Source organism: Dioscorea cayenensis, chromosome 11 (assembly GCF_009730915.1).
Source record: "Dioscorea cayenensis subsp. rotundata cultivar TDr96_F1 chromosome 11, TDr96_F1_v2_PseudoChromosome.rev07_lg8_w22 25.fasta, whole genome shotgun sequence".
Taxonomy (NCBI): Eukaryota; Viridiplantae; Streptophyta; class Magnoliopsida; order Dioscoreales; family Dioscoreaceae; genus Dioscorea; species Dioscorea cayenensis.
Genome location: NC_052481.1, coordinates 1,892,870 through 1,918,422, shown reverse-complemented (window position 1 = coordinate 1,918,422; position 25,553 = coordinate 1,892,870). Strand labels below are relative to the sequence as shown.

The window sequence follows — 25,553 nt, the reverse complement described above, 5'->3', positions numbered from 1 at the left end:
ATACAGATTTATTAAATATACCACGTACCATCATTTTGTGCATAAAACATCTCATATTGTTCATGTAGTGCCGATCTCTTCTATAAAAACGGAGTGTTTTAATTATTGGGTTAGCTCATTGTTAGTTAACAAGTTAAAAATCTCAATTTTAGTGTTTTTCATGAAGTGATTTTTAAAAAAAATAGGTATAATAAATATAAACATAAATCTTTATTTTTTAAAAAATATAGAAAAATAAATTAATGAAATATGAAAGTTTGTTAGTATTAATCATTGTTGATATTATTTTGAAGGATGTTGGAATTAATTCTTGTCCAAAGATTTTATTGTTATTAAATTTTTCATCAATCTGTACATAGTTTTCATTAAATCTATATAAATATGAAAAGGTTCTTGATTATCAATTTAATCTCTAAAATATTATATTATTTACCATACTTATGATTTATATAAATATATATATATATATTAGGAAACATTAAATTATTTGTTCACCATTTTTGTAATATTTTCTATTTCAGACCCTTTTAAAATTTCAATAACTATGCCCTAAAAAGTTCAATAGACAATATTATATCATGCCAGACAAAAGGAATGATATGACTAATATGGTCGGTTTGTGTATTTAACTCCAATATATATATATGATGGAAAATTATTTTTAGCCCCGAAAGTTTCAAAATTTTCCAAATAACTTCTTTTACATTTGAATTTTCCTACAGTTTTTTCCGTTATTAGAGCTCATTTTGTTTATTCTACCATACATGTATTTCTAAGTTTAATAATTATAGTTTTTATTTAAAATTACGTGAGAGTATGCAAATGTATAAATTTTACTGTATAAGTTTTCAAGGCGTGGTAAACACTTTCCTGTAGGTTTAATTACATTTTCAAGACGTGGTAAATACTTTTCTTTAGACTTAATTTAGCTCCACCTAATTTCAAACTTTGGATGCAAAATGAATTGAATGATGAATTTCTTTTAGAATACAATGAAGATCCTTGAGTATGGTTTGTATTTCCAAACTCAAGTAAAGACAACAATGATTTTTACAAAGTGAAAGTTTGCTTTTTTTTTTGTGCACTCAAAGAACAAAGCAAATGAACATGTGAAGAGTTTGTTTTTTATTCAATTGACTTGAATGATGATGAGAGATTATTTTTATAAGAATGAAGTGGTGTTTAAAAAAAGACACACCATTTCAATAATGAGTGTAATTTAAGAAGACATATCACTTCAATATATCATTTGAATACAAAAATACATATTATTTTATTAATAAGGCACACCAATTCATTAAATGGACACACCACTTTGCTAATAGACATTATTTTATTAATAAAATATTTTTTTAAATAAAATAAAACAATCATTGATTAATTAATGAAATTACAAATGATAAACTATCTTTAATTGTATTATAAATGAAGTTTATTACATTAGTATCTTTTCATTTTTAAAAATCTTCTCACAAAATTATGTATTTACGTTTAAAAAAAATTATTCTTGTTACCGCCGTTAACTATTTATATATGCATAAAAAAATTTTTGCAAGGTTGACAATTACCAAATATATATTATCTTTTTATATAATACTATAAAGTTTATTTTCACTATAATACAAATTTAAATATTTAAAAAAATAATAAAAAAAAATTAATAATAACATCATGCACCGTTTTCTCTGTCTCCAAACTAAGAATCTAAACATAGGCCGTTTCCTAATGCTTCGGGCAGCCGACCAATTGCAATCCTCCCCTCCAAAACCCGGGCCCACATATCCACGTCAGCATCGCCCTCTCGGGCCAGCACCACCTCCACGTCTCCTTCCATAAGAACACCTCTCCCAACCCCCCATCAATGGCCATCTCCTCCTCCTCCTCCTCCAATGGCGGACTACATCCCTCTCGCTTCCTCCCCTTCTTCTCCTCCCCCTGTCCGTCCTCTCAAGCTCCTGTCATTCGCCCTCGCTACGGCACTTTTGACCCTCGTTGTCTTCCTCAATGTCCACAATTACTCCAACCCCTCCCAGAACCCCATCCTCCATCCTTCCTCACCTCTTTCACGTGGACCCTCTCATGGCGTCTCCGAGAAGACTTCCGGCATCTCCAGCCTTTTCCATTCCACCCCTTTCTTCCCCTGGACCAACCACATGCTCCAATGGCAGCGCACCGCCTTCCATTTCCAACCCGAAAAGAACTGGATGAATGGTTCCTCTCCTTCCCCATTCCTCCCCCAAATCGAGATTTTCCTTTTTTTTTTCTATAGATACTGATGATTTGATTGTTTGTGTTTTTTCTTTGGTTGTTTTGAATTTTCCATGGATCTAGATCCGAATGGTGAGTTCTTCTTCTCTCTTCTTCGTTGATGGTTTATTGATTGGTTTTTAGAGTTCTTGTTTGGATGGTAATGGTGGTGAGATTAATGGCAGGGCCGGTGTTCTACAAAGGATGGTACCATTTGTTCTACCAGTACAACCCTGATTCAGCGGTGTGGGGGAACATCACTTGGGGCCATGCCGTGTCGCGCGATCTCATCCGATGGCGACATCTCCCTCTCGCCATGGTTCGCGATCAATGGTACGACTCCGACGGCGTCTGGACCGGCTCCGCCACCATCCTCCCCGACGGCACTCTCATCATGCTCTACACCGGATCCACCAACGCCTCCGTACAGGTCCAAAACCTCGCCATCCCCACCGACCCCACAGATCCACTCCTTCTCGAGTGGACAAAATCAGATGCGAACCCCGTCCTCATCCCGCCGCCGGGAGTAGGCCCGAAGGATTTCCGGGATCCAACCACGGCGTGGTACGACGACGAAGCCGAAGCGTGGCGGTTCGTGATCGGAACGAAGGAGGACAAAGGGCACTCAGGGATCGTGCTGGTGTACCAAACGAAGGACTTTTTGAACTACGAGCTACTTCCGGGGAAGCTTCACGGGGTTGCGAGGACGGGGATGTGGGAGTGTGTCGACTTCTACCCCGTTGCGACAACGGCGGGGGTTGGTGGTTTGGATACATCAGTGGTCGGCGAGAAGGTGAAGCATGTGTTGAAGGCGAGCATGGATGATGACAGGCATGATTACTACGCCATTGGAACGTATGAGAGCGAGAAGGTGAGATGGGTACCAGATGATCCGGAAGAGGACGTGGGCCTGGGTTTGAGGTACGATTGGGGCAAGTTCTACGCTTCAAAGACGTTCTTTGATCAACAAAGAGCGCGGCGAGTGCTCTGGGGATGGGTTGGTGAGACCGATAGTGAATTTGCTGATGCGCAAAAAGGTTGGGCTTCTCTCCAGGTACGCACAAGCCATTCACGCTTCTCTCTCTCTTTTTATCATTCTGCTTCTCCTGTGCGTTGTGATGGTACTGGTAGACTTGTGAAATTAGTAAGCTATTTCTGATGGTTATAATAATTGATTTCTCAGATACAGTAGTAGTTTTTTAAAAAAATAAAAAAATTTAATTGAGATCGAGCGCATTAATTTTGCAATAAATGGTTTGCATTTTATTCTTTACAATACTTTAAAGATTGAGAGTTTGAATTATTTGTATTTTATTTCTGTTGATACTTTAAAGATTGAGAGTTTGAATTATTTGTATTTCATTACTATTGATACTTGAAAGATGGCGAGTTTGAATCATGTTTATAATTTATTTATAATTTTAAAAAGGATGGAGTATGCTATTATTTCTTTTAATTTGAGGTTATAATAAATTTGGAAATGATAATTATGAATTTTTTTAATTAGTATTTTTTTTATAAAATTGTGACTAGTTTTTAATATTGAGGGACTTGAATACGAATTTTTTTTGGATCTAATGGCTATTATTTATTTGATTTAACTTAGAAATTGATTTTTGAAACCTAGAGTTTTTCGATTGAATAAATGAAATAAGATCAATTGTTATTTGTAATATTTTATTTATGAATTTTGTTTTATTATTCATCTGTCTTTAATTTAATTATTTTGTTCAGATAAAAATAGTTATTTGATGATAAATATAATACCTAATTCCTTGAAAAGTCTTTTTCTTTTCTGTTTTTTTAGATTGAATAGGCTTAGATTTATTGTATTAGACATTATAAACAAATAATATTATTTAGAAAAATTCTGGAGGCTATTGAAAATTCATAGCGAGTCTCCGAAGAAGACTCCGGAAGCATGAATAACTTTAGGGAGAAGAGACAGATAAAAGAAGTGGCTTAAGGGAACTAAATTTATTGACAATACTTAGCTTTGGATTCAAATGTCAATCAAGAGCTATACGTGTCAAAACCGGCTTTTTATTCAAACCTGGAGAAGCAGGGTCTCTATCATAGTAAAGTAGTCTCTGGCCGGCCAATGCACCCCATTGCAACCTAACTATAATCTCATTTGGTTTGTAGTTGTGTTTGATTTGACTACTACATAGCCTTCCCCCCATGTGACCAGCCTTACGCATGCTTGATGTGGTGATGTTATCCTAAAAATATTGCTAACATAATTATTATTCCTAATGACTTGTGTGGTTGAGCTTTTGATTGAGCTTAAATAATGAAATTATTGGAGTATAACAGACAAAAGATACGTGGATGAGAGTGATAACAGAATATGATTGTTTTGGAGGAAATGTGATTGATTTTTCAGCTCATCTAGAATGGTATTGGAGCTGAGTCAGAGCTGAGCTGGAGTGTTTGATAAGCTTACGAATTATTGAAATAATTTAGTATTAGTATGATAGCCTGAGTTAATGACATAATCTCACCTACCTTTTTAATCTTGAGGTCAGTTTTAAATTTTGAATTAGGAATGCTAAGAGTGAAGACTAAACCTTGTTCAAAAAGGTTTTGGATGAAAAGTAATACATTTTCCAGACATGAATGTTTGGGTGTGTGATGCTCCCTAAAGTCTGTCTTCACCAACTAAAACCTTCCCCATGCCCAACCAACCCTTTAAAATACATAGTATCTGTGGGGCCACCTCATCATCGATTTGGGGTTTAAATTATTGACCATTTTCTTGCCAGTGATATGTAATGCATTTGTGAATTGGGATTATATTCTTGTACAGTAATCATTCAACACATTATTATCTGCATATTTATTCCTTTTAGTTTACTGTTTAAAAAATGCACCCATAATTACTGTAAGATCTTAGTATTCAGAATATTCTACATGACAGGGAATCCCTCGGACAGTGTTGCTTGATCTGAAGACAGGAAGTAACCTGTTGCAATGGCCAGTTAAGGAGGTGGAGAGCCTTAGAGCAAGTAGCCAAGAGTTCACCAACATCAATATCAGTTCTGGATCAGTTGTACCCCTTAATGTCCGATCAGCAACACAGGTAGTCCTTAACTTCCCTTTCATCTTGCATGTATTATTCTCATATCCAGGAAATAATACAAGAGTCATTTATTATTGCTTGCATACTCAGTTGGACATTGAGGCTGAGTTTGTGATAGATGCTGCTTCTTTGGCTGAGACATTAGAGGCTGATGTGGGATACAATTGCAGCACCAGTGGTGGAGCCACACACAGAGGTGCTCTGGGGCCATTTGGTTTGCTTGTTTTAGCTGATCCTAAGCTATCTGAACAAACTGCAGTATACTTTTACATTGCAAAAAAGCCTGATGGTGGTCTTCAAACTCACTTCTGCCATGACGAAATGAAGTATATACTATGCCTTTTTATTCTTGTTTCATAGTTGTGTTGTTTCTTACTTGTTTGGAAGCTAAACATAACTCATATTAACATTCTATTAATTGCAGATCTTCCCACGCTAATGACATCTATAAGAGAGTGGTTGGCAACAAAGTCCCAGTGCTTGATGGTGAGACATTGTCAGTAAGGATACTGGTAAGTTGATGCTCCGGTGTTTACTGCAAATCATTTGATTTACATTGCTCCATTTTTTTATCAATTTTTTTCCATGCTTGGTTTTTATTCAGTCAAATTTTACAAAGCAAGTTAGTGTCCATATTGATTTAATCATGTTGCATATTAGTTCAAAAACCTGTGTTAGTAATGAATAAATAGTTGCACATACTCATTAATGATCAAACTGGGTCTCAATGACTAAATGAACTTATGATGGTAATGAATGAACATCAATGTCAACTTTTTTGGTCACTCTGTATTCAACAAGACACAATGAAATTTTTTTATGATACATTGTTGCTGTTTTTTTAGGTGGATCATTCAATTGTAGAGAGTTTTTGCTCAAGGAGGGAGGACATGTATCACATCCAGAGTATATCCAACAGAAGCCATTTACAATTCTGCGCGAGTTTTCGTCTTCAACAACGCCACCGGCGCACGTGTGGCTGCCAAATCCATAAAGGTATGGCAGATGAATGCGGCAGAATTTGATGAATCTGCATTTTAAGAGTAAATCATATGATATGCATATAAATTTACATTCATTCATGCTTTGAGATGGGTAATCTACCTTCATGGTCATTTTTTTTTTTTGGGTGTATTTTTGCCTCATTGGCCTATTGTTGATCAGGTATCATTTTGTTTAGTGTGTCATTGTAGCTTGAAGAAACAACAGGTCCTAAGTCCTTGTATTATATATATATATATGTTATTATGGCCCCTTGATTATTAATTTATTATTTTATCATCTGGTGTTGTTGTGGGGTTTATTTTCTTCATGCTTTGTTTGTGCTGTTAGTTTCTTGAATGAACTGATATGTAACCATATATATATATATATATATGTTATTATACTATGATTATTAATTTATTATTTTATCATCTGGTGTTGTTGTGGGGTTTATTTTTCTTCATGCTTTGTTTGTGCTGTTAGTTTCTTGAATGAACTGATATGTAACCATATATATATATATATGTTATTCTGGCCCTTGATCATTAATTTATTATTTTTATCATCTGGTGTTGTTGTGGGGTTTATTTTTCTTCATGCTTTGTTTGTGCTGTTAGTTTCTTGAATGAACTGATATGTAACCATATATATATATATATATATAGTTATTATGCCCTCTGATTATTAATTTATTATTTTTATCATCTGGTGTTGTTGTGGGGTTTATTTTTCTTCATGCTTTGTTTGTGCTGTTAGTTTCTTGAATGAACTGATATGTAACCATATATATATATATGTTATTCTGGCCCTTGATCATTAATTTATTATTTTATCATCTGGTGTTGTTGTGGGGTTTATTTTCTTCATGCTTTGTTTGTGCTGTTAGTTTCTTGAATGAACTGATATGTAACCATATATATATATATATATATGTTATTATGGCCCCTTGATTATTAATTTATTATTTTATCATCTGGTGTTGTTGTGGGGTTTATTTTCTTCATGCTTTGTTTGTGCTGTTAGTTTCTTGAATGAACTGATATGTAACCATAGCCTTTTACTGCTGTATATTCATGTAAGAAAGAGTTAATTTCTTGTTAAGTTTCAGCAAGAAAAAGGAACTACCACAAGTAAACATAGAATAACTTGTACATTCACAAATTGAATCAAAGGATAACCACTTAATAATAAGGAAACAAAGCTCTGGACATTATTAATGGTCTATTTAGTTCATCATGTAGAACAAGGACAATAGAATTTCACCCTTTATGCTTATTAGTTCCTCCTAATTTTAATTTTTTTTTTATACATCTTTTACTATATATATATATTTGAGTTTATCTTAAAAAAAAAATCTAACTGAAATACCTGATAAGAATCACCTAAATGGCTAAATCTTAAACATAAGAACAACAATTGCATGGGCTTACTTGTGGGGCTAAATCCAAACTGAAACTTCAACTTGGTTAATAATTTTTGACATCTATTATTATTATTATTATTATTATTTATTAATAGATTGCAATTACTCCCCAATTAAAAAAAAATCAGGAATGTGAACGTGTATAAAATTAATGCTTCAATATACTATGTAATAAATCTGATATTAATAGATTGACAGGTAATTGATAACATATAATTTTTGATAAACTTTTTATGCCACTCGTTTTATTTTAGTAGAAGTTTTTTTTTAAAATAAATTTAATTTAAAATAAAAGGGAGGGTTAAAGTGAAGGATTTTCCACCATTTCTGTCCAAATGAACCCCTTCAGATTAATGATATTTATTTTTACATAACAACCCAACAATTGCAAAAAAATGATATTTAAGCATCCAAGTGTGTTTTTGCAAACTTGCAAAACCTCATGTTATTTTTTCATTAAAACCCAATGGTTCACCAAAATCAAATCCATGGAAAATTTCTTTCTCTTTCATTGCTTGATGATTATTTAAAGTTTATGTATATTCTTATCTTTTTTACTTTGAAAGGCCCAAAAAAAATTTAAAAAAAAAAAGACTTTGGAATAAAAAAGGAAGGACCCACATGAAAATGGGAACACTCTGTTTTGTCCAACCTTTTAGACTGCTTCATCATCACCGGTTCTGCCACGCTCCCTAGTCCCTAGTATCCTACCCTACCACCATTTTCTCCCTAACTTCCCGCCGCTGCTTATTACTAATAATAATTATAATAATAATTATTATTAATTACATAATATAACATCCTTGCACCATCGCTGCAATACATGAGTGACATGATAATTAATTATAATAAAAAAGAACACAAGCTTTATGACTTCAAAAGTATTATTGAGAACTGAGTTATTAGATTAAAAAAATCCGGTTATGAGTTTTTTATGGTTTTTTAATATCCTAATTACCCTTGTATCTAATAATTTTAAGAAATTAATTTTTTCGCTCATCCTTTTTATTTATTTGTTTATTTTTTATTTTTTATGTATAGATAGATAATGCTGTTCATTTTCCTCCCATGGGTTGTTTTTTTTTTTACTTAGCTCTTCGTTTTTCGGTGTTATGTTGTTTGTTTTATCTCTTTTTTCTTTTTTTAACTCTTATATTTATTTTTTTATCTTTGATTGTATTATTAACATATACGGTTTTATCCACTTTGAAAAAAAATCATTTGGACTTTAATGACTTCACTAATAAAATAATTGCAAATATATATATATATATATATATAAATACAACGAGTTATTAGTCATTCTATGCAATTTTTTTTCATATGCTATTATTAGTAGTTTAATATAATATCAAAAATATCCCTATCGATAGTGGTAGGAATATAAAGAGAGATGTTAAACACGAGCGCAAAAGGGGTGAGCTAGCCCTTTCATCCATAGACTCATAAGGGGCCGTTTGGTTCGTGGTAATGTAGAAGGATTACCATGTATTACGTGGTAATCTGAAAATATTACCACGTCTGACATTGCAAGTGTAATGGCTTAGACCCATACATAACTTGGAGGGAATAAGGCCAAGATAATTTTATAATGCTATTTTAATTTAATTTAGATTTAAAATAAAAAATATTTTAAAGATTTAATAAAATTGAAAACTTTATAGAAATTATAAATAAATTGAAGGACCTACTATAATTTTCTCTTTTATATTTAGTGAAGAAAATTAAATATTTATGTGTATATTTTTGTGTGTCACATTTTTATTCTAAAAAAATACATAAAATATAAAAGTAAAAAAATACACATGTAAAATAAGAAAATAACATATTAACAGTATTTTTAAAAGGGATTTATACTCGATTAAGCTTTTATCACAAGCGTTCACTGACTATTGACCCTTAATGACCACTGAATGCTCAAATTGTGAAATCCACTTTTATTTTTAAATTTAAAAATATTTTTTTAAAATATGCAAATAATTAATATGAGACCCACATATTTACTATGGATCACACTTTTATTAAAAAAACATACATATAAAACAAGAAAATAACATACTAAATTCAAATCCTATTTTCCAAGATTCATTAAAGAAATTCACAAAATACAAAAAAAATACATAACCAATCCTAGTATTCTCTGGTCAACATGCACCCTTTTATAATAACCAATGAATGAATGCTTGCAGATTGATTTCATCACAACCGTTCATTTTACCTCAAAATTCGTGTTCCCTAGACAAGCGTGCGGATCTTCAGATCTCCGGGGAAACATCTAGAAAAGTCCACGTTGGGGATTGTTCCCTTCCTTGTTTGCTCCAACGGTCACTTATTATTACTACATTTTAAATTCCATATCTTTCTTAATGTTTTCATTCATTTGTTTATTTATAATTTTTGTAATTTTTTTCTTGTGTCGGTTGGCGGTTGCCACACTTAATATTTCAACTTTTTTTTTTCTTCTCTATTTCTTGAATTTTTTTCTTTATTTTTATTAGTTTAAATGCATTTCGATAAATTCAAATATTTTGATTTTTATTGTTTATTAAATGACAATGTCGGCTTACTCATTTAACTCATGTTTTTATATTTTCAGTGTGAAATTAATTATAAATTATATACTACCATATAAATATAAAAGTTTCAATTTTTTTATATCTAAATAAAAATATATAAATAAATTTTTTTGTACATAAATATTAAATTAGAACGTATGTTTTGTGTCATTACCGATAAGATAAATTTGAACCTTAATTCACACAAAGGCACAAAATATATTGATATATTAATTTCATATTCTTACACATTTCTGAAATGATTATATTTTATTAAAAAAATCAGAACATACTTCAACTGATTATTCTTAATCAATGTAAATTAGATAAAATTAATAAATAAAAAAGGAAGGAGAACCATATAAAATGAAATTTTTACACATAAATATTAAATTATTAAATTATAACGTATGCATTTATATCCTTTTTGATGAGGCAACACACACCCTAGCATGGTTTGTCTAAATTTTATGAAAAATTAAAATGTAAAGTACTTTGGTAATCAATAATATAAATAATAAACTTCTTTAATTTGAAATATTTATATTATTACTTTATATGTAATGAATCCTTCAATTGATGAAATTGGAATATATGCTTGATAATCTAGAAGAAGAAATGGCATGTCTTTATCCCTCAACATAGAAGAAGGATCACAATTTTGGCAAGTTGTCGGCCATGTTCCTTTCATTTTTCAACCCTCCCATTTTCCAATTAATTAATTCATTGATATTATTATTATTATTATTATCCATATTAAAATGCTTGATTAACTTGGTTCAAATTAGAATGTGATGTGATGTGACTTTGAAGGTGCTCCACTGCCTCTCATACAAGCAAAGAACCACACAACCACCCACATATATATTAATATATATATATATATTTTAGTGTTTTGTTTGTTGAATGGTAGCAAACACTTGTCGGAAAGAATCAAACTTCTTGATTGATAACCTAAAAACAATTCATCTTCAACCTACTTCCATGCTGTTTAACCACATTTATTTTAATTCAGTCGTAATTATTATCTATCGATTATTTATTTTATATAGATACTGTACACAATTTATTATTTACAATACTGTATGACACGGTAGGTAGAATGTGTTTTGATACTGTTCATAATAATCATAGCCATCGAATTATAATTTGTCGACTATGATAGATGTCCCTAGATTACTTATTATATATATGCATATATTAATAGCATTATAAGATTAGTTATGAAAAAAAAAACCGTAAATACCATGCAAATTATTAGATTTATTATTAAGAGTAAAATTTATTCTAAATTATACGTGACCATATTCTTCAATTAAATTTTCTTTTGTACAATCAACTAGAAATTTTTTTTATAAAATTATATAAAAAAAATTGTTCTAATGATAGATGGTCAATGACATAATTAAGTGGTTTTAAATTTAAATTTTCATCTATATTAAAAATATTTATAAAAAAATTGAGCCAAACTTCAGTGGGGAATTGGTAACATCATAAAATTATATTATTTTATTTTTAAAATTAATAACTGATGGTTAATTAATTAGGATTAAACTATAAATGCTAAAAAGAAAAATAAATAAATAAATTTATAATTATTTAATTTTATTCTAAACCCAGTCAAACAAATTACTCCATAATATAATAAAATAATATTATTTGATTGTGAACCGATAAAAAAACCGCGTTGTGTGGGGGCCCACATCTCCGCATGTGCTTGCCCGACAATCAGGCCTGATCAGCTGTCTTCCATCAAACACAAACACACAACTTTCAGTTGTACTTTGTTGACGTGGCACTCATAAAACAGCGTTTCACGGTGTTTCGTATTTGACAGCTAACAGCTGATCATTCTCGAAATCCTCAATCAGTGGCGCGAGCTGGCTTTTCGCTGGCACGCTCTACTTGTCTATTAGTGGCTTGCAAATTTTCACATATATCCCTCAAAAGGTTTATAATTATATAGCGTTTATGATTATTATTATCAACAAATTTCTCATTAACTAAAATTTAATTTAGTTTTAATTCGTTTTTTTTTTCCTGAAATGAATAAAATAATATTAGAATAAAAAACAAGTTGCAATGCAATTGGTTTTAACTATCTTGATAACAGAATAATTATTAGGATAAAATGCGTATTTTAGATAAATATATAACGAATTATAAAACAAAAAAAACAGTTTTTCTAATGACTAATTTATAATATAAGTTTTGTGAAGGGTGTAGTTGCAAAAAGAAAAAAAAAACGACATAATTTTTTAAAAAACACTTGCTCATCCCGTTCACGTGTTTTTCCAGTTCATACCAACCAAAACCCCAACGGCTACAAATCCAAGTCACACCGAAATTCTCATCTAGTACTTCAAAAAGTTTATAATTATAATTTGCCCCCTTTTCATAAAAAGATAATCCAATACCCCATAATCAAGGTTGTTTTCGTAATTATACCCAATATCTTTATTTGGTAAATAAATTAAGGACTCAATCCTCTCAAGATTCACTAAAAAATCATAACCGAATTGTTAACAATATATATATATATATATATATAATTTCCTAAAATTTTGCATTAAAATTTATTAGGCAATGGACCACAATCAATGACATTTTAGTAATTTATTCACAGGAAATATAGTAAATTATGATTTACTCCTTTTATTCTTGAAAAGTAACCCAGAGGGATCATATGTGAGGGTGTTTTCGTAATTAGACCCGGTTTTCTTGATTTGGTAATTAAAGATTCAATCATGTTAAGGTACAGTGATAAATCACATCCAAATTCCTAAAAAATTTACTAATTAATTTCACTCACTTTCCTTAATAGCAAACCCTAGTCAGTACCATGCCAAATAGTATTTTACTATTTTACACAAAATATAATGTAAAATTACAAAGAATATATACAACGAGCCACCATAATCAAGGGTAGTTTGGTAATATAATCTCAGTGTACGTGAAATTATGATTTGCCCCTCAACAAAGGAACAAGAATGAAGGGTGTTTTAGTAATTTCAGTAGATCATGCTTATTTTTGGGCATCGAGGGCTCAACTTCTCTATTAAATTCTCATCCTCGTTTCCATTTTGTTAAGTTTTTGCATTTTAGTCCCTCGTCTCTGTAAAAATATCAGTGTTTTAGTGATGGTCTCTTCTTCTTCTTCTTCTTCTTCGTTTTCGCCGGCGTTCATGGCGGCGGCGACGGCTGCGGCGGCGCTGGTTTGGGCTTCGGTGCTGATAGGGCAGTGCTTCGCCGGAGATCCATTCGCATTCTTTGACTGGAACGTGGAGTACGACACTGCTTCTCCGCTTGGTGTTCCTCAGCAGGTGATCCTTTTGTGATGAGATGAAACCCTAGAAGAGTTTTGTTTTGGTTTCTCATGGAGGTTTTGGATGGATTTTTGGCAGGTGATCACCATTAACAAGCAGTTTCCTGGTCCTGTGATGAATATCACCACCAACTGGAACGTGGTTGTCAATGTGCTCAACTCCCTTGACGAATCATTGCTCATCACTTGGTAATGGTTTCTTGCTTTGAATCTCTTTGAGTTTGGCTTTGATTTTGATGGTAAATGGGTGATTTTTGGGCAGGGATGGGATCCAGCATCGGAAGAACTCATGGCAGGATGGAGTTCTGGGAACGAACTGCCCGATTCCGCCGGGATGGAACTGGACTTACCAATTTCAAGTCAAGGATCAGATTGGTAGCTTCTTCTACTTCCCTTCTCTCAAGTTCCAGCGTGCTGCCGGCGGCTTTGGTGGCATCACTGTGAATAATCGTGCTGTGATCCCTGTTCCCTTTAACCTGCCTGATGGGGATATTACGCTCTTCATTGGGGATTGGTATACTAGGAACCATACGGTAAGAAGTTCATCTTCCTGAATGGTTGAAGAAAAGGCGTTGATTTGATTCTAGTGAGAAGTTCAACTGAGCTTTGTGTGTTTTGTAGGATTTAAGGAAGACTCTTGATGATGGGAAGAGTCTCGGGATGCCGGACGGAGTTCTGATGAACGGAAAAGGACCGTATAGATACAATAACACTCTTGTTGCTGCTGGCATTGACTATGAGACTATCAATGTGCAGCCAGGTGATGCTTCTTCCATGAATTTATCACTGAAATGTTTCTGTTTTTCTTATGTTTGAACTCAATTTGAGAGTATTGTTTGGAAGAAAATTGAAGTTAGAACGCTTCTTTCTTGTGATTTCTTCAGCTTACTGGTACTAAAATTCTTGACTTTGTCTGATGATGATTGCGCACTTGGATCAGGGAAAACATATCGAATTCGTGTTCACAATGTTGGTGTGGCTACTAGTTTGAACTTCAGAATCCAGTCCCATAACATGCTTCTTGCTGAGACTGAAGGGTCATACACTTGGCAACAGAATTATACCAACCTAGACATTCATGTTGGGCAGTCATACTCTATCTTGGTCACAATGGATCAAAACGCAAGTACTGACTACTATATCGTGGCGAGTGCTAGGTTTGTGAATGAGTCACTCTGGACCAGAGTTACTGGAGTCGCCATCCTGCATTACTCTAATTCAAAGGGAAAGGCATCTGGTCCTCTTCCTGACCCTCCTAATGATTTCTATGACAAGTCATTCTCAATGAACCAGGCCAAATCTATCAGGTTTTCGTACACAACATGCCAAGCTAATTTAAATGTCTAAATTGTTATTTTTCGTTGTCGGTTTCTTCTTCGAATGCTTTATTGAAATTTTATACTTAGATGATGTCTTTCTTTAGTGAAATGTACTTAAGAGATACAATCTATCCTATCCTCTTTTTGTTCTTAGTTTACTAACCTGATTTCCCTAAAAGAAAGAAACAAGAATAAAGTGTCTATGGTTCTTTTGGTTTACACCCAAGCCGATGCAATGCTTATTGAACCTGATTTCTGAATTTTTTTAGCTGTATTTGCATAACATATAAATAAAGCAACCAAGTTTTATGCTTTCCATAATATTATAGATTAAACTCGGGATTTTGAGGGACCCAGTTCTTCTAGTCTCTTTTTGGGCCTAAATCAAGATACTAGAACTATTAAACATAAGACCTCTGAGGCTGACATCCTTTTTGTGATTTTTCAGAATGAATACCTCGACTGGTGCTGCTCGTCCCAACCCTCAAGGATCATTCCGATATGGTTCGATTAATGTTACCCAATTTTATTTGCTGAGAAACATGCCACCGGTGGTCATTAATGGAAAACGCCGAACCACCCTGAATGGAATCTCATATACTTCTCCTGGTACTCCCCTAAGACTTGCTGACCAATTTGAGGAGAAGGGAGTGTACACACTTGATTTTCCCACCATGCCACCCACTAGTGGAGCTCCTCGTATTGGATCATCTGTTATCAACGGTACCTATAAGGGTTTTATGGAAATTGTTTTTCAGAACAACGACACGATAGTTCAGTCATACCATATGGATGGTTATGCATTTTTTGTTGTTGGGTACGTATTGCGTTTCTGTTGTAAGTTAAATCTTTATCAATGTCTTGTATCTCTAAGCAAAATTTCTCCCGATCAATTGCAGTATGGGTTTTGGAGAATGGACTACTGCCAGCAGAGGTGACTATAATAAATGGGATGGTGTCTCTCGCTGCACTACACAGGTACCTTCCTCATGATTCCCCTTGAAATTCTTGTTGCCTTGTTAATTTATCATTGCTTGTGGTTTGCACGTCTGGAATCATCTGTTACAAGTTTATGAGGATCTTAATTTACTTGTAAAAATATCTGCCAAATGCTTGTCTTGGATTAAAATGATTTTCATCAATCATTTATTAGCTGCTTCCATGAGCTTTCTGGTATAGATGGTTTATGTCCATTGCTTTATTTATCTGCTATTAGTTTCACAGCTTAGATTTCTATGATTTGCTAGATTACATGTACTACAGTTTGCTTCAAGTTTCAAATTGTTGAAGTCAGAAGGAAAATATTATAGCGAAATTGTGTTAGAATGGATCGTTGTTTTAGTCTAGATTAATCTTAGTGAAACACTTTACAAAGCAGGATTATCATTTGCATTCTCCATGCATTGTAGTTCTTTAAGGATTTGCGTTTGTTCCGTGAGCTACACAAGGTGCAGGGGCTGAGTCTGTAGAATTTGTGATAATTGACATTGATGTTGGCTATAATTTAACTGAGGATTTTAGCTTGCTTTAATGTTTGCTTAGATTGCAGCATTTCAGTAATGGTTTTGCTTCTAATCAGTTATTGATTTTCTGAAAATAAAAATAAAAATAAAAACTGGAATCTTTGCTTTGAAAACCATGATTTTTCTGATCATCAATTTTGCATAAAGAATTAACAGAATGTTCGTTAGTCAGGATGCCAACCAACTGAAAGTAAGCATTCAACAAGGTATCCATGTTTCAGCTTCATAAGTAAGCTGCTTGCTATATAAATACCTTTCTGTCTTGACGGATATTCCAAACCATTATGTATCCAAAGAATCATTCCATTTTACTTGAAAGCCCAATGTCAGGTTTAATTTATAGAATAGCTTTTAGGATTATTTCACATATCATGTTTTTCCATAACTACATTCATGCACACATTAAAGGTAGAGTTTTATGCTCTTATTTTGATGATGTTTCATTAGTAACAATCATCATTCTCACCTGATCAGGTTTTCCCCGGAGCTTGGACTGCAGTGCTCGTGTCACTTGACAATGTTGGCATCTGGAACATCCGTGCCGAAAACCTCGACACATGGTACCTCGGTCAGGAGGTGTACGTAAAAGTCGTCAATCCAGAAAGCGCAACTAAAACTGAACTGCCACCCCCAGACAATATCCTTTACTGTGGCCTGCTCAAAGATAAGCAGAAGTATGTTCTCGCGAGTTCCATCATCAATTCTTCGACATTCTGATTCATCTGCTGATACTAACATTCTCAAATTATTAATGTTTTCAGGGCTCAGACTCCGCACGGTACTAATTCATCGTCATCGGCGTCAATTGTGTTTGTAAGAGGCAAGTTGCTGATCTTGATGCTGCTCTTTGCTGTGTTAGCTGTGATTCCATAAACAATTCCGCATTTTCGATAGCCTGATTATTGTTCCGAGGCTTCCTCCCCATTGAGAAACTTAACTTGGTTGTTGTCTTGCATCTTTTTTATTGTAATCAATAGGGTTTTTTAGGTGTTTCTTTGCAAATTTTATGCTGTTAACATGTTTCAGAGTGATGTTGGATTCTGATATTTGGTGTTTTTACCATTCTTTTATCTAATTGTTATGATTCTCAGGTGTTTCTAATTTTTATTTTAATGAGTAAATATCAATTGTTGGAAGTTTATGTCATCAATTTTTGGCTCTTGATATTGTAAATTCTTAATTTTTTTGAAATAAAACCTGCCGTTGCAAATGCCAATCATGTTCATGCCCTTATGCAATCCTATAATAAATTCAAAATTCTCTTTTTACTGGATTTTTAAAATTATAATGTTACTAGTTCACAAAAGCTGGAGTAGCTCAGTTGGTTAGAGCGTGTGGCTGTTAACCACAAGGTCGAAGGTTCAAGCCCTTCTTCTAGCGTGTTATACTCAATTTAATTTTTCCTTTTTTTTAAATGAGGCCATATAAAAATATAATCATCTCTATAATATTTTAATTAGTTAATTTTTTTTTTTACAAAATTTAGTTAATATTTAATAATAATAATAATAATAATTTTATTAGATTATATAAATTGTAAAACAAACATTATTGAGATTTCTACAGCCTTAATATATATATATAAATCCTTCTCTTTAACTTCTTGAGAGCCTGCATGTCCTCACTCACCAGTAATCTCCACAAGAACAAGTACCATTACTGAAATGGTGAAACCTTGTGGCATCCCTGAGAACAATGCTCCTCCTTTCAATCCCAGCAATGAACTTCATAGCTCTATGACAATCTCCACAAACCCTCAGATTCTTGAAAACTCGCAAAGTTTTCCCGGGAGGAGTATTAATCAGCCCAAAGGCGATAGCCAGCTTCTCGCTGTGCCTCCACAGCAGCATTCTCCGTTGTGCTACCCCGACATCATGCAATGCTGAATCCAGATCATGTTCATATCCGAGTCTTTTCGATGCCACCTCCAATTCATTTAACTTGGCATGTATCAATCCAAGTTGAGAATGCAATCTGTCTCCAGACCTGAACTGATGAACAACACCTTTCAATTCAATCCAGCTATAACCCGGCATTTTCACTACATCATTCTCCTTCATCCATTTCCGAATCCTAGACACATCGGTCCATTTATTCATCGATGCATAGACGTTTGCTAATTGAACGTATGCGCCTGCACTCTGTGGCTCCAGCTCAACTAGTTTCTTCGCAGCAAATTCAGCGAATTCTAAGTTTCTGTGTACCCTGCATGCACCTAAAAGAGTTCCGTATACTGCCGGATGTGGTTTTACATTTACTGGCATTTGCTCAATCAATCCAATGGCTTTCACCAATGAACCTGCTCTGCAGAATATATCAACCATGCATGAGTAATGGTCCGACTGCGGCTCTAACCCGTAATCAGACTTCATCGATTCAAAGCATCGGGTTGCTACTTCAAGCAATCCTGCATGGTTACAAGCTGTTAGCACTGCAACAAAAGTAATGTGATTAGGCTTCGGCTTTCCGAGTTTTCTCATTTTATCAAACAATTGTATAGCCTTTACGCCGTAACCATGCTGAGCATACCCTGAGATCATCGCATTCCATGTCACAACATCCTTTCGATGAATTCTATCAAATAACTTGCACGCATCAACGAGGTCACCGCATTTGCAGTACATGCTCAGCAATGAAGTGCAGACAGTGAGGTTGGAGCCTATCGGCGATTTGCATGCTAATTGGTGGATTTGTTTCCCTAATTCCAATGCCGAAAGATTGCTACAACCCAGTAAAACACTGCTAAAACTTGATGGATTTGGTCTCACTTCCATTTCATCAAGCATTCTCCGGAAAAGTTTCAACCCATCCTCAGACCTCCCATTTTCCACAAACCCAGCAATGACTGCATTCCATGTAACTGAGTTTCTCACAGGCATTTCATCAAACATCTTCAGAGCAACTAGGATCTCCCCAACGCCCATATACCCTGCGATCATCGCCGTATGTAAAACAAGATCATTCTTGTGAGGAGCTTGTCTAAAGTAATCCTCAGCCAAGCGCAAGTCACCAGCTTTAATGCAACCAGAGACAATGGCATTCCAAGACACCGCATTTCTGTGAGGCATTTCATCAAACACCTTCCGGGCATCATCCAACACACCATTGCGACACAAACCAGAGATCATGGTATTCCAAGAGGCTACATCTTTGACAGGCATAGCCCGGAAAAGCACGCGAGCGGCGCCGGTCTCATTGTTGAGAAAGTAGCAAGAGAGCAAGGTGTTGTAAGAGACGACATCCGGTTGGGGCATTTTGGCGAACAGTTGAAGGGCATAGTGAAGATGCCCTGGTTGGTAGGTGTAGGCAGCGAGCATGGTGTTCCAGGAGATGTTGGTCTTGTTGGGGATAATGTCGAAGAGGTGGCGAGCTGAGTCGAGGTCGCCATGGCGGATGTGGTCGATGATGGCATGGTTGGAAGAGTGGATGTGAAGAACCGAGCTTTGCAGGGCGGACAAACGAGTTTGTTTGAAAAACAGTAACGAGAAACAACAACGAGACATTCATTGAAAAAGATGGAACTCTTTGCTTGCATGCTTCTTATGGTATTTATCAACAATGTTTTTAAAACCGGACTGGATAACGAACCGGTCTCATATTTGGGTCACGAGTCAGTCGGTCCGACCGGATGACTTCTGGTCAAACCGGATGACGTCATAAATAAATAATTATTTTAAATATTATATATATATAATATACATATAATATATATATATACATATAATAACAAACTTTATCATATTTTTAATCATAATTATCTTATTATGATTTTATCAAAATTATTGAAGATTCAAATAATTAATCTATATAAAGCAACAAATACAACTCCCTAAATCTTTTATTTCTTAATCTATTAATCATAAATGGATGATGATAACTATATAAATTAAACCACTAATTAAATTACTAATTATATGAGGATGAGACAAGACATGAACAAAAAAATTCAAAACAAATACAACTCCCTAAATCTTTTATTTCTTAATCTATTAATCATAAATGGATGATGATAACTATATAAATTAAACCACTAATTAAATTACTAATTATATGAGGATGAGACAAGACATGAACAAAAAAATTCAAAACAAAATTAGAACTAAGTATGGTTAATTTAATTCTCATATTTGATCATCATTACCATTAAAATAAAAGTATAAAATAAAATAAGTCCTAAATAATCTATACCTCTTAAATAATTTATAAGTTTCTTTCTCATACCTCCAAACTCCAAAGTTCAAGAATCCAAAACAATATTTTCGACAAATCAAGACTCAAAGAAGCATCATAAAAATTAAGAAAAAAATAAAAAGAGCCAATTCATGCCCCTAAGTCCTTTCTTACATTAAAAAAATTAAAAAAATTAAAAACCGGGTTCCATCCGGTTTTTGGTCCAACCAGGTCAGTTCACGTAGTGGGCTTGGCCGGTTCAAAATTTAGTCAACATTAATTCTAAAACCGGACCGGACTATGGGTCGGTTCCCGGTTTTTCGGTCCGACCGGCCGGTCCGGTTTTAAAAACATTGCTTATCAATCATTATATTTATACACACACGAGAACAGTAACACATATAGTGATTACTATTTAAAACAGTTTCATAAATATTGACCGTTGGATCGTGATCCAACAGCTGATAATTGAACGTTCATGAATTTTTATTTATGAACGGCCATAAAAGATGTAAATCATATATGAGTTTAAGTTATCTACACATATATGCAAATTGTTGTTTATCATGGATGTTTATTTATTACTGTTGTATCATGACTCAACGGCTATTATTTATATAAATATTGTATGATTTATTATTCCTGATTATTATATGAGACTATATAACACTGTTTGGTACTATTTAATATTGTATATAAATAGATTTTAATAGTTAAAATATAAGGACGTCCGTAGATGATGAATCCTCTATATATATATATATTATTTATTTATAGTTAAATGTGAAATCAGATTTTATAAAATTATATATATTATTTATTTATAGTTAAATGTGAAATCAGATTTTATAAAATTTTATAAAACATGATAGCTTGCTTAAGCTCGTCACGATAATACATGGAATTTCTCTTTTCTCCAAAACAAAGAAAGAAAGATTTACAAGATAAACTTTGCAAAACAAACAAGATGTTTATGGTGCCAATAAAGTGACAGAAAGCTAAGCTATTTCAAGCTCAAAAGCATTTGTGTTAACAGAACTGATTTATTGTTTTGCTGTTTTGTAAAAATGGTGACAATCTAACATTACACTAGAAAGACACAGTACAAGCAAGTTGTCAAAGATGCATACCTGCATTCTCCTTACAAAGTTCTCCAACCAATGAAGAACAAGAATTTATTGCTCATGTGTTTACTGAATTTATTGGCTGAGATCCCCGGAATCAAATTGGATCCCTTTTTTCCGGTAATAAAAGCAATCAGGTAAGCAAAATTGCATGAAGCAAGAGATCCCTCGCATCTCGATGCTTTCTGCAGGCATATCAAACAGATAAAGGAACATATTCCTGAGGGTAGGAGAAATAAGAACTCTTGCATTTTGAGTTTCCTAAAATTGTGCTGACACTCTCGGCTGTACCAAGTAAAGTCAATACTTATTTCTCCAAGCATGCCACTTGAGTTTCAACTGAAACCATAGAGGAGAGACACCTAGAATTCCTTGAGCTAACCTTGAATCTAATACGTTGAATTGGCAGCGTCTTAGAGAATCCAGTAGGATCTGTGCAGGTACGGAAGGGAGGAGCACAGGTACAGCCTCGGGAGGGACTTTTGGAGCCAACTCTCGCGCTTTCTCCAAATGAGCATTTGCTATTGAAGCTATTTCAAATACAGCATCTGAAAGCCGCTCGCCGGCTTCCATTTGAATCTCAGATTGGCCATTGCCTGTTACTAGTAACCCATATTTTGCTGCTATATCAGTGGGAATATATGATATTCTGCCACCACGAGAAGCATGATATGGTAATGATTTGAGCAACAAGAGTAGCCCACTAGCTTTCCCCACATGTGAGGCTGCATGGTCTGCTGCCGTAGATTGAATCCCACCAGCTTGCAAGATCATGTACAAGATGGTTGATACTGTATCCTCTGCATACCTCTCGAGATCCTCGATTGTTCCAGGTAAGGCATGTTCTCTGCTAGCATCGTTTATCCTAGCCTCTACCGACCGTTTAAGCCAACTCTTGCTAATTTTTTGCTCTGAGATAACTGCAGAGAGGGCTTGGGCAGTTGGGTGCTCTATGAGCTTTTTCATGAATATTTTGTCGATGGCTTCTTGCCACCAAAGGAGGCGCATAAGGCCTATCTTTGGATCAGATGCAACATCCATAGCCCGGGCAGTTTCAACATTGAAAGCACGGAGAGCAAACGCGGCCTTTCGCATTGATGGAGGAAGGTGTAGCAGACAGAGATAATGGTGATAATCATAAGTCCGTACTTGCTGAACGCAATGAGAAAAGGCAGCTCTTACGGTCTTACTAGATGCAGAACCAGCACTCATTAGTTCTTATCCTCGATTACCAAAACCTACAACAAGAATTAGGAACAAAAATGAATACATTGTTATCTGTACTTCTAGTTTTCCTTGCACTCTAAATTATTTCATTGCTATTAGAATTTGAATTAATTTTACCCTAAAATTGTTTATCAGCAATGGAAAACTATGAATTGCTTGAAATTGAATTAAAAGTTATCTTAAAAATTCTGATGCTTCATACTTCAATCTCACACAAAAATGAGAGATTGTACTGCAAATCTACCACTGATTACCAAAACTAAGAAAAGAATAAGGCACAAAACGAATCCATTGTGCCCTAAATTAATGCATTTCTTACAAATTTGATATCAGAGCATGAAAACCCATTTTCTCTTTGCATAGCATTGAATTGAATTTATCTACAAAATAGTTTATCCGCATCAAAGAAACATGAATTGCTTCAAACTAAAAAAATTATAATAAAATTTGAGAAGACTTCGTACATCAATCCCTAGAACAAACAACTTGCACAACCACTTGTTAATCAAAACACATACATGAAAATGCAAGTAAACAATCACTAAAAATATAAAAATTTATCACAAGGATATGAACAAATAAAATTAAAACAAATTTAAAAATTAACAATTAACCTAAAAGAAGATCCCAATTAGCATCAAATGGAAATTCCCGAGCATGATTCAAGCCAATTCTCAGAGGTAACAAGGATTGCATAGTGATTATACATACAAACTATGAATTATAGCTCTAAATGCGAGTCGAGAAACGGAAAAATTACCCAAATTTAGATTTCCGGGCAGTGATTCGTCTGAACTTTCCAAGGAAAATGGGGGGAATAGAGAGGAGCTGAGCTTGTGCTAGGGTTTGGAGAAACAGAGAACCTTTTCAGGAAGAACAACTGGAATATTTTCATATATACCCTTATAAAATGCATATTTGCGTCTTTATGTGAAAATCATATTTACATATAGACCCCCACAAAATACACCATATAATATGTATTCATTAACTGCGTTTGTTTGTTCATAGAACGTTGGGAGACGAATGGGCAGTTGGGATGTCTGTTGGTGTTGGTGTTGGTGTTGGTTTTTCTAAAATTTTTCGGACGGCTGGCTGTGATTGATAGAGTTACTATTTATACTTATGGCCAAGTCAAACGATTCAAATAAAAGTACGGTATATCTCACTTTGTATTGGACGGTTCAGATCAAAGTATTGTCCGTATATCCTATTATGCTTTTGACATTGTTCATAGCATTGTGTGTCTACTTTGCAACACTTTTACAATATTCATAGCATGGTTGTTTAAATTTTTTTAATTGCAATCTTGTTACAGTGGACTTCTAGAGTGGGCTCGGGAGTAATGGCATAAATTTGGATGATCAATTTTTGCTTTTGTACAAGATTATGTTTAACTGAGTTTGTTACATTTGTCTATTTATTATTATTATTTTTTTGTAAAATAATATTTCCCAAAATTATTTCCCAAAATTTCATTTATTTTACTATATTTTATATGCAAATATTAGAGTTTTTATGGGACACACACACTGACACACACATGATTTTTATGGGATATGTACACATTAATACACTTTTGTATGAGCATATTTTGGGTTACAATATAATAAAAAGAAAATGATCACTTTTGTGTAAAAAGTAAAAACTAAAAAGTGAAAGACTAATTCAGAGATTTTCTTTTTTGGATTTTATTAAAATAAATAAAATATTTGTGATTTGTATATTTTCACTGTTCTTCAGTGACAATCTAAGGTTAAACTATGGATTCATAGGAAAAGTTTCATTTTTATATACTTAAAAAACAACTTGAAACCCTTAAATTTTATTTAATCTAATGGAAAAATTAAAATAATAATTTTAAGTATAAAATGTATTTTTAACTTATTCTCCACTGCAAAAGCAAATCACTAATATATTTAGAAATTTTTAAATATAAACAACTTAAATTAAAAACGAATGACTTAGCCAATAAATCCCAAAATAACCCTACTGATTAAGGGCTGTTATAATCTGATCTCTAACCACCTAATTGTCTTTGTTAATTATGAAAAAAAAAAATCAAATTAAGCCATCTACTCTCTATATTTAGTCTTAAAAAAAAAAAAATCAATTAAAACCGACAAATCTTTTAATTATCTTGGTCAATGTTAAAAGATCAAAATTAATCATGAATATTTTTCCAAATTTAAATCTAAATTTAAAAAAACAATCAATTAACCAATAAACCCCAAAAATTCCTACTGATTGAGAGCCGGTACAATCCAATCTATCTAACCACCTAATTGTCTTATTAATTATGAAAATAATCAAATTAAAGTCAATATCACACTCTATATTTAGTCTTAAAATTTTTTAAAAAAACAATCAATTAAAACCAAAAAAAAAAAATCTTCTAATTATCTCCTCCAACCTTAAAAGATCAAACTTAATCATGAATACTTTTTAAAATTAACTAAATTAAAAAAAATCCTTTTAAAAAATCCCATAATTTACTAAAAATAAAAAATAACCGTTATATTACTATTAAAAATAAAAAATAGCCGTTATATTATTACTATTATTTATTTATTA

General features: G+C 33.4%; 3 protein-coding genes, 1 non-coding gene and 1 pseudogene across 4 annotated transcripts; 3 read left to right on the top strand and 2 right to left on the bottom strand.

Moving 5' to 3' along the window:
- Positions 1-1,878: 1,878 nt before the first annotated feature.
- Positions 1,879-6,610, top strand: LOC120272341 (annotated as a pseudogene).
- A 6,758-nt stretch (positions 6,611-13,368) lies between these two features.
- Positions 13,369-17,566, top strand: LOC120272259 (monocopper oxidase-like protein SKU5). The gene is made up of 9 exons (XM_039279025.1): positions 13,369-13,614; positions 13,696-13,805; positions 13,879-14,149; positions 14,238-14,376; positions 14,557-14,923; positions 15,384-15,752; positions 15,835-15,913; positions 16,933-17,132; positions 17,220-17,566. The coding sequence occupies exons 1-9, from the start codon at positions 13,432-13,434 to the stop codon at positions 17,329-17,331; spliced, it is 1,830 nt and encodes a 609-aa protein (XP_039134959.1). The 5' UTR covers positions 13,369-13,431; the 3' UTR covers positions 17,332-17,566.
- Positions 17,567-17,764: 198 nt separating this feature from the next.
- Positions 17,765-17,838, top strand: TRNAN-GUU. Its single transcript has one exon. It is a non-coding gene; the product is annotated as a tRNA-Asn (tRNA).
- A 186-nt stretch (positions 17,839-18,024) lies between these two features.
- On the bottom strand, positions 18,025-20,028 carry LOC120271843 (pentatricopeptide repeat-containing protein At4g16835, mitochondrial). The gene has a single exon (XM_039278522.1). The coding sequence runs from the start codon at positions 19,959-19,961 to the stop codon at positions 18,084-18,086; it is 1,878 nt and encodes a 625-aa protein (XP_039134456.1). The 5' UTR covers positions 19,962-20,028; the 3' UTR covers positions 18,025-18,083.
- Positions 20,029-21,657: 1,629 nt separating this feature from the next.
- On the bottom strand, positions 21,658-23,832 carry LOC120271893 (NADH dehydrogenase (ubiquinone) complex I, assembly factor 6). The gene is made up of 2 exons (XM_039278577.1): positions 23,740-23,832; positions 21,658-22,990 (listed from the first exon to the last, which is right to left on the bottom strand). The coding sequence occupies exon 2, from the start codon at positions 22,962-22,964 to the stop codon at positions 22,053-22,055; it is 912 nt and encodes a 303-aa protein (XP_039134511.1). The 5' UTR covers positions 22,965-22,990; positions 23,740-23,832; the 3' UTR covers positions 21,658-22,052.
- Positions 23,833-25,553: the final 1,721 nt, after the last annotated feature.

Coding starts and splice junctions, on each gene's coding strand:
- LOC120272259 (XM_039279025.1), top strand. CDS start 13,432: ATGGTCTCTTCTTCTTCTTCTTCTTCTTCGTTTTCGCCGGCGTTCATG. Junction 14,924..15,383: donor AACCAGGCCAAATCTATCAG/GTTTTCGTACAC, acceptor GTGATTTTTCAG/AATGAATACCTCGACTGGTG. Junction 15,914..16,932: donor TCTCTCGCTGCACTACACAG/GTACCTTCCTCA, acceptor TCACCTGATCAG/GTTTTCCCCGGAGCTTGGAC.
- LOC120271843 (XM_039278522.1), bottom strand. CDS start 19,961: ATGTCTCGTTGTTGTTTCTCGTTACTGTTTTTCAAACAAACTCGTTTG.
- LOC120271893 (XM_039278577.1), bottom strand. CDS start 22,964: ATGAGTGCTGGTTCTGCATCTAGTAAGACCGTAAGAGCTGCCTTTTCT.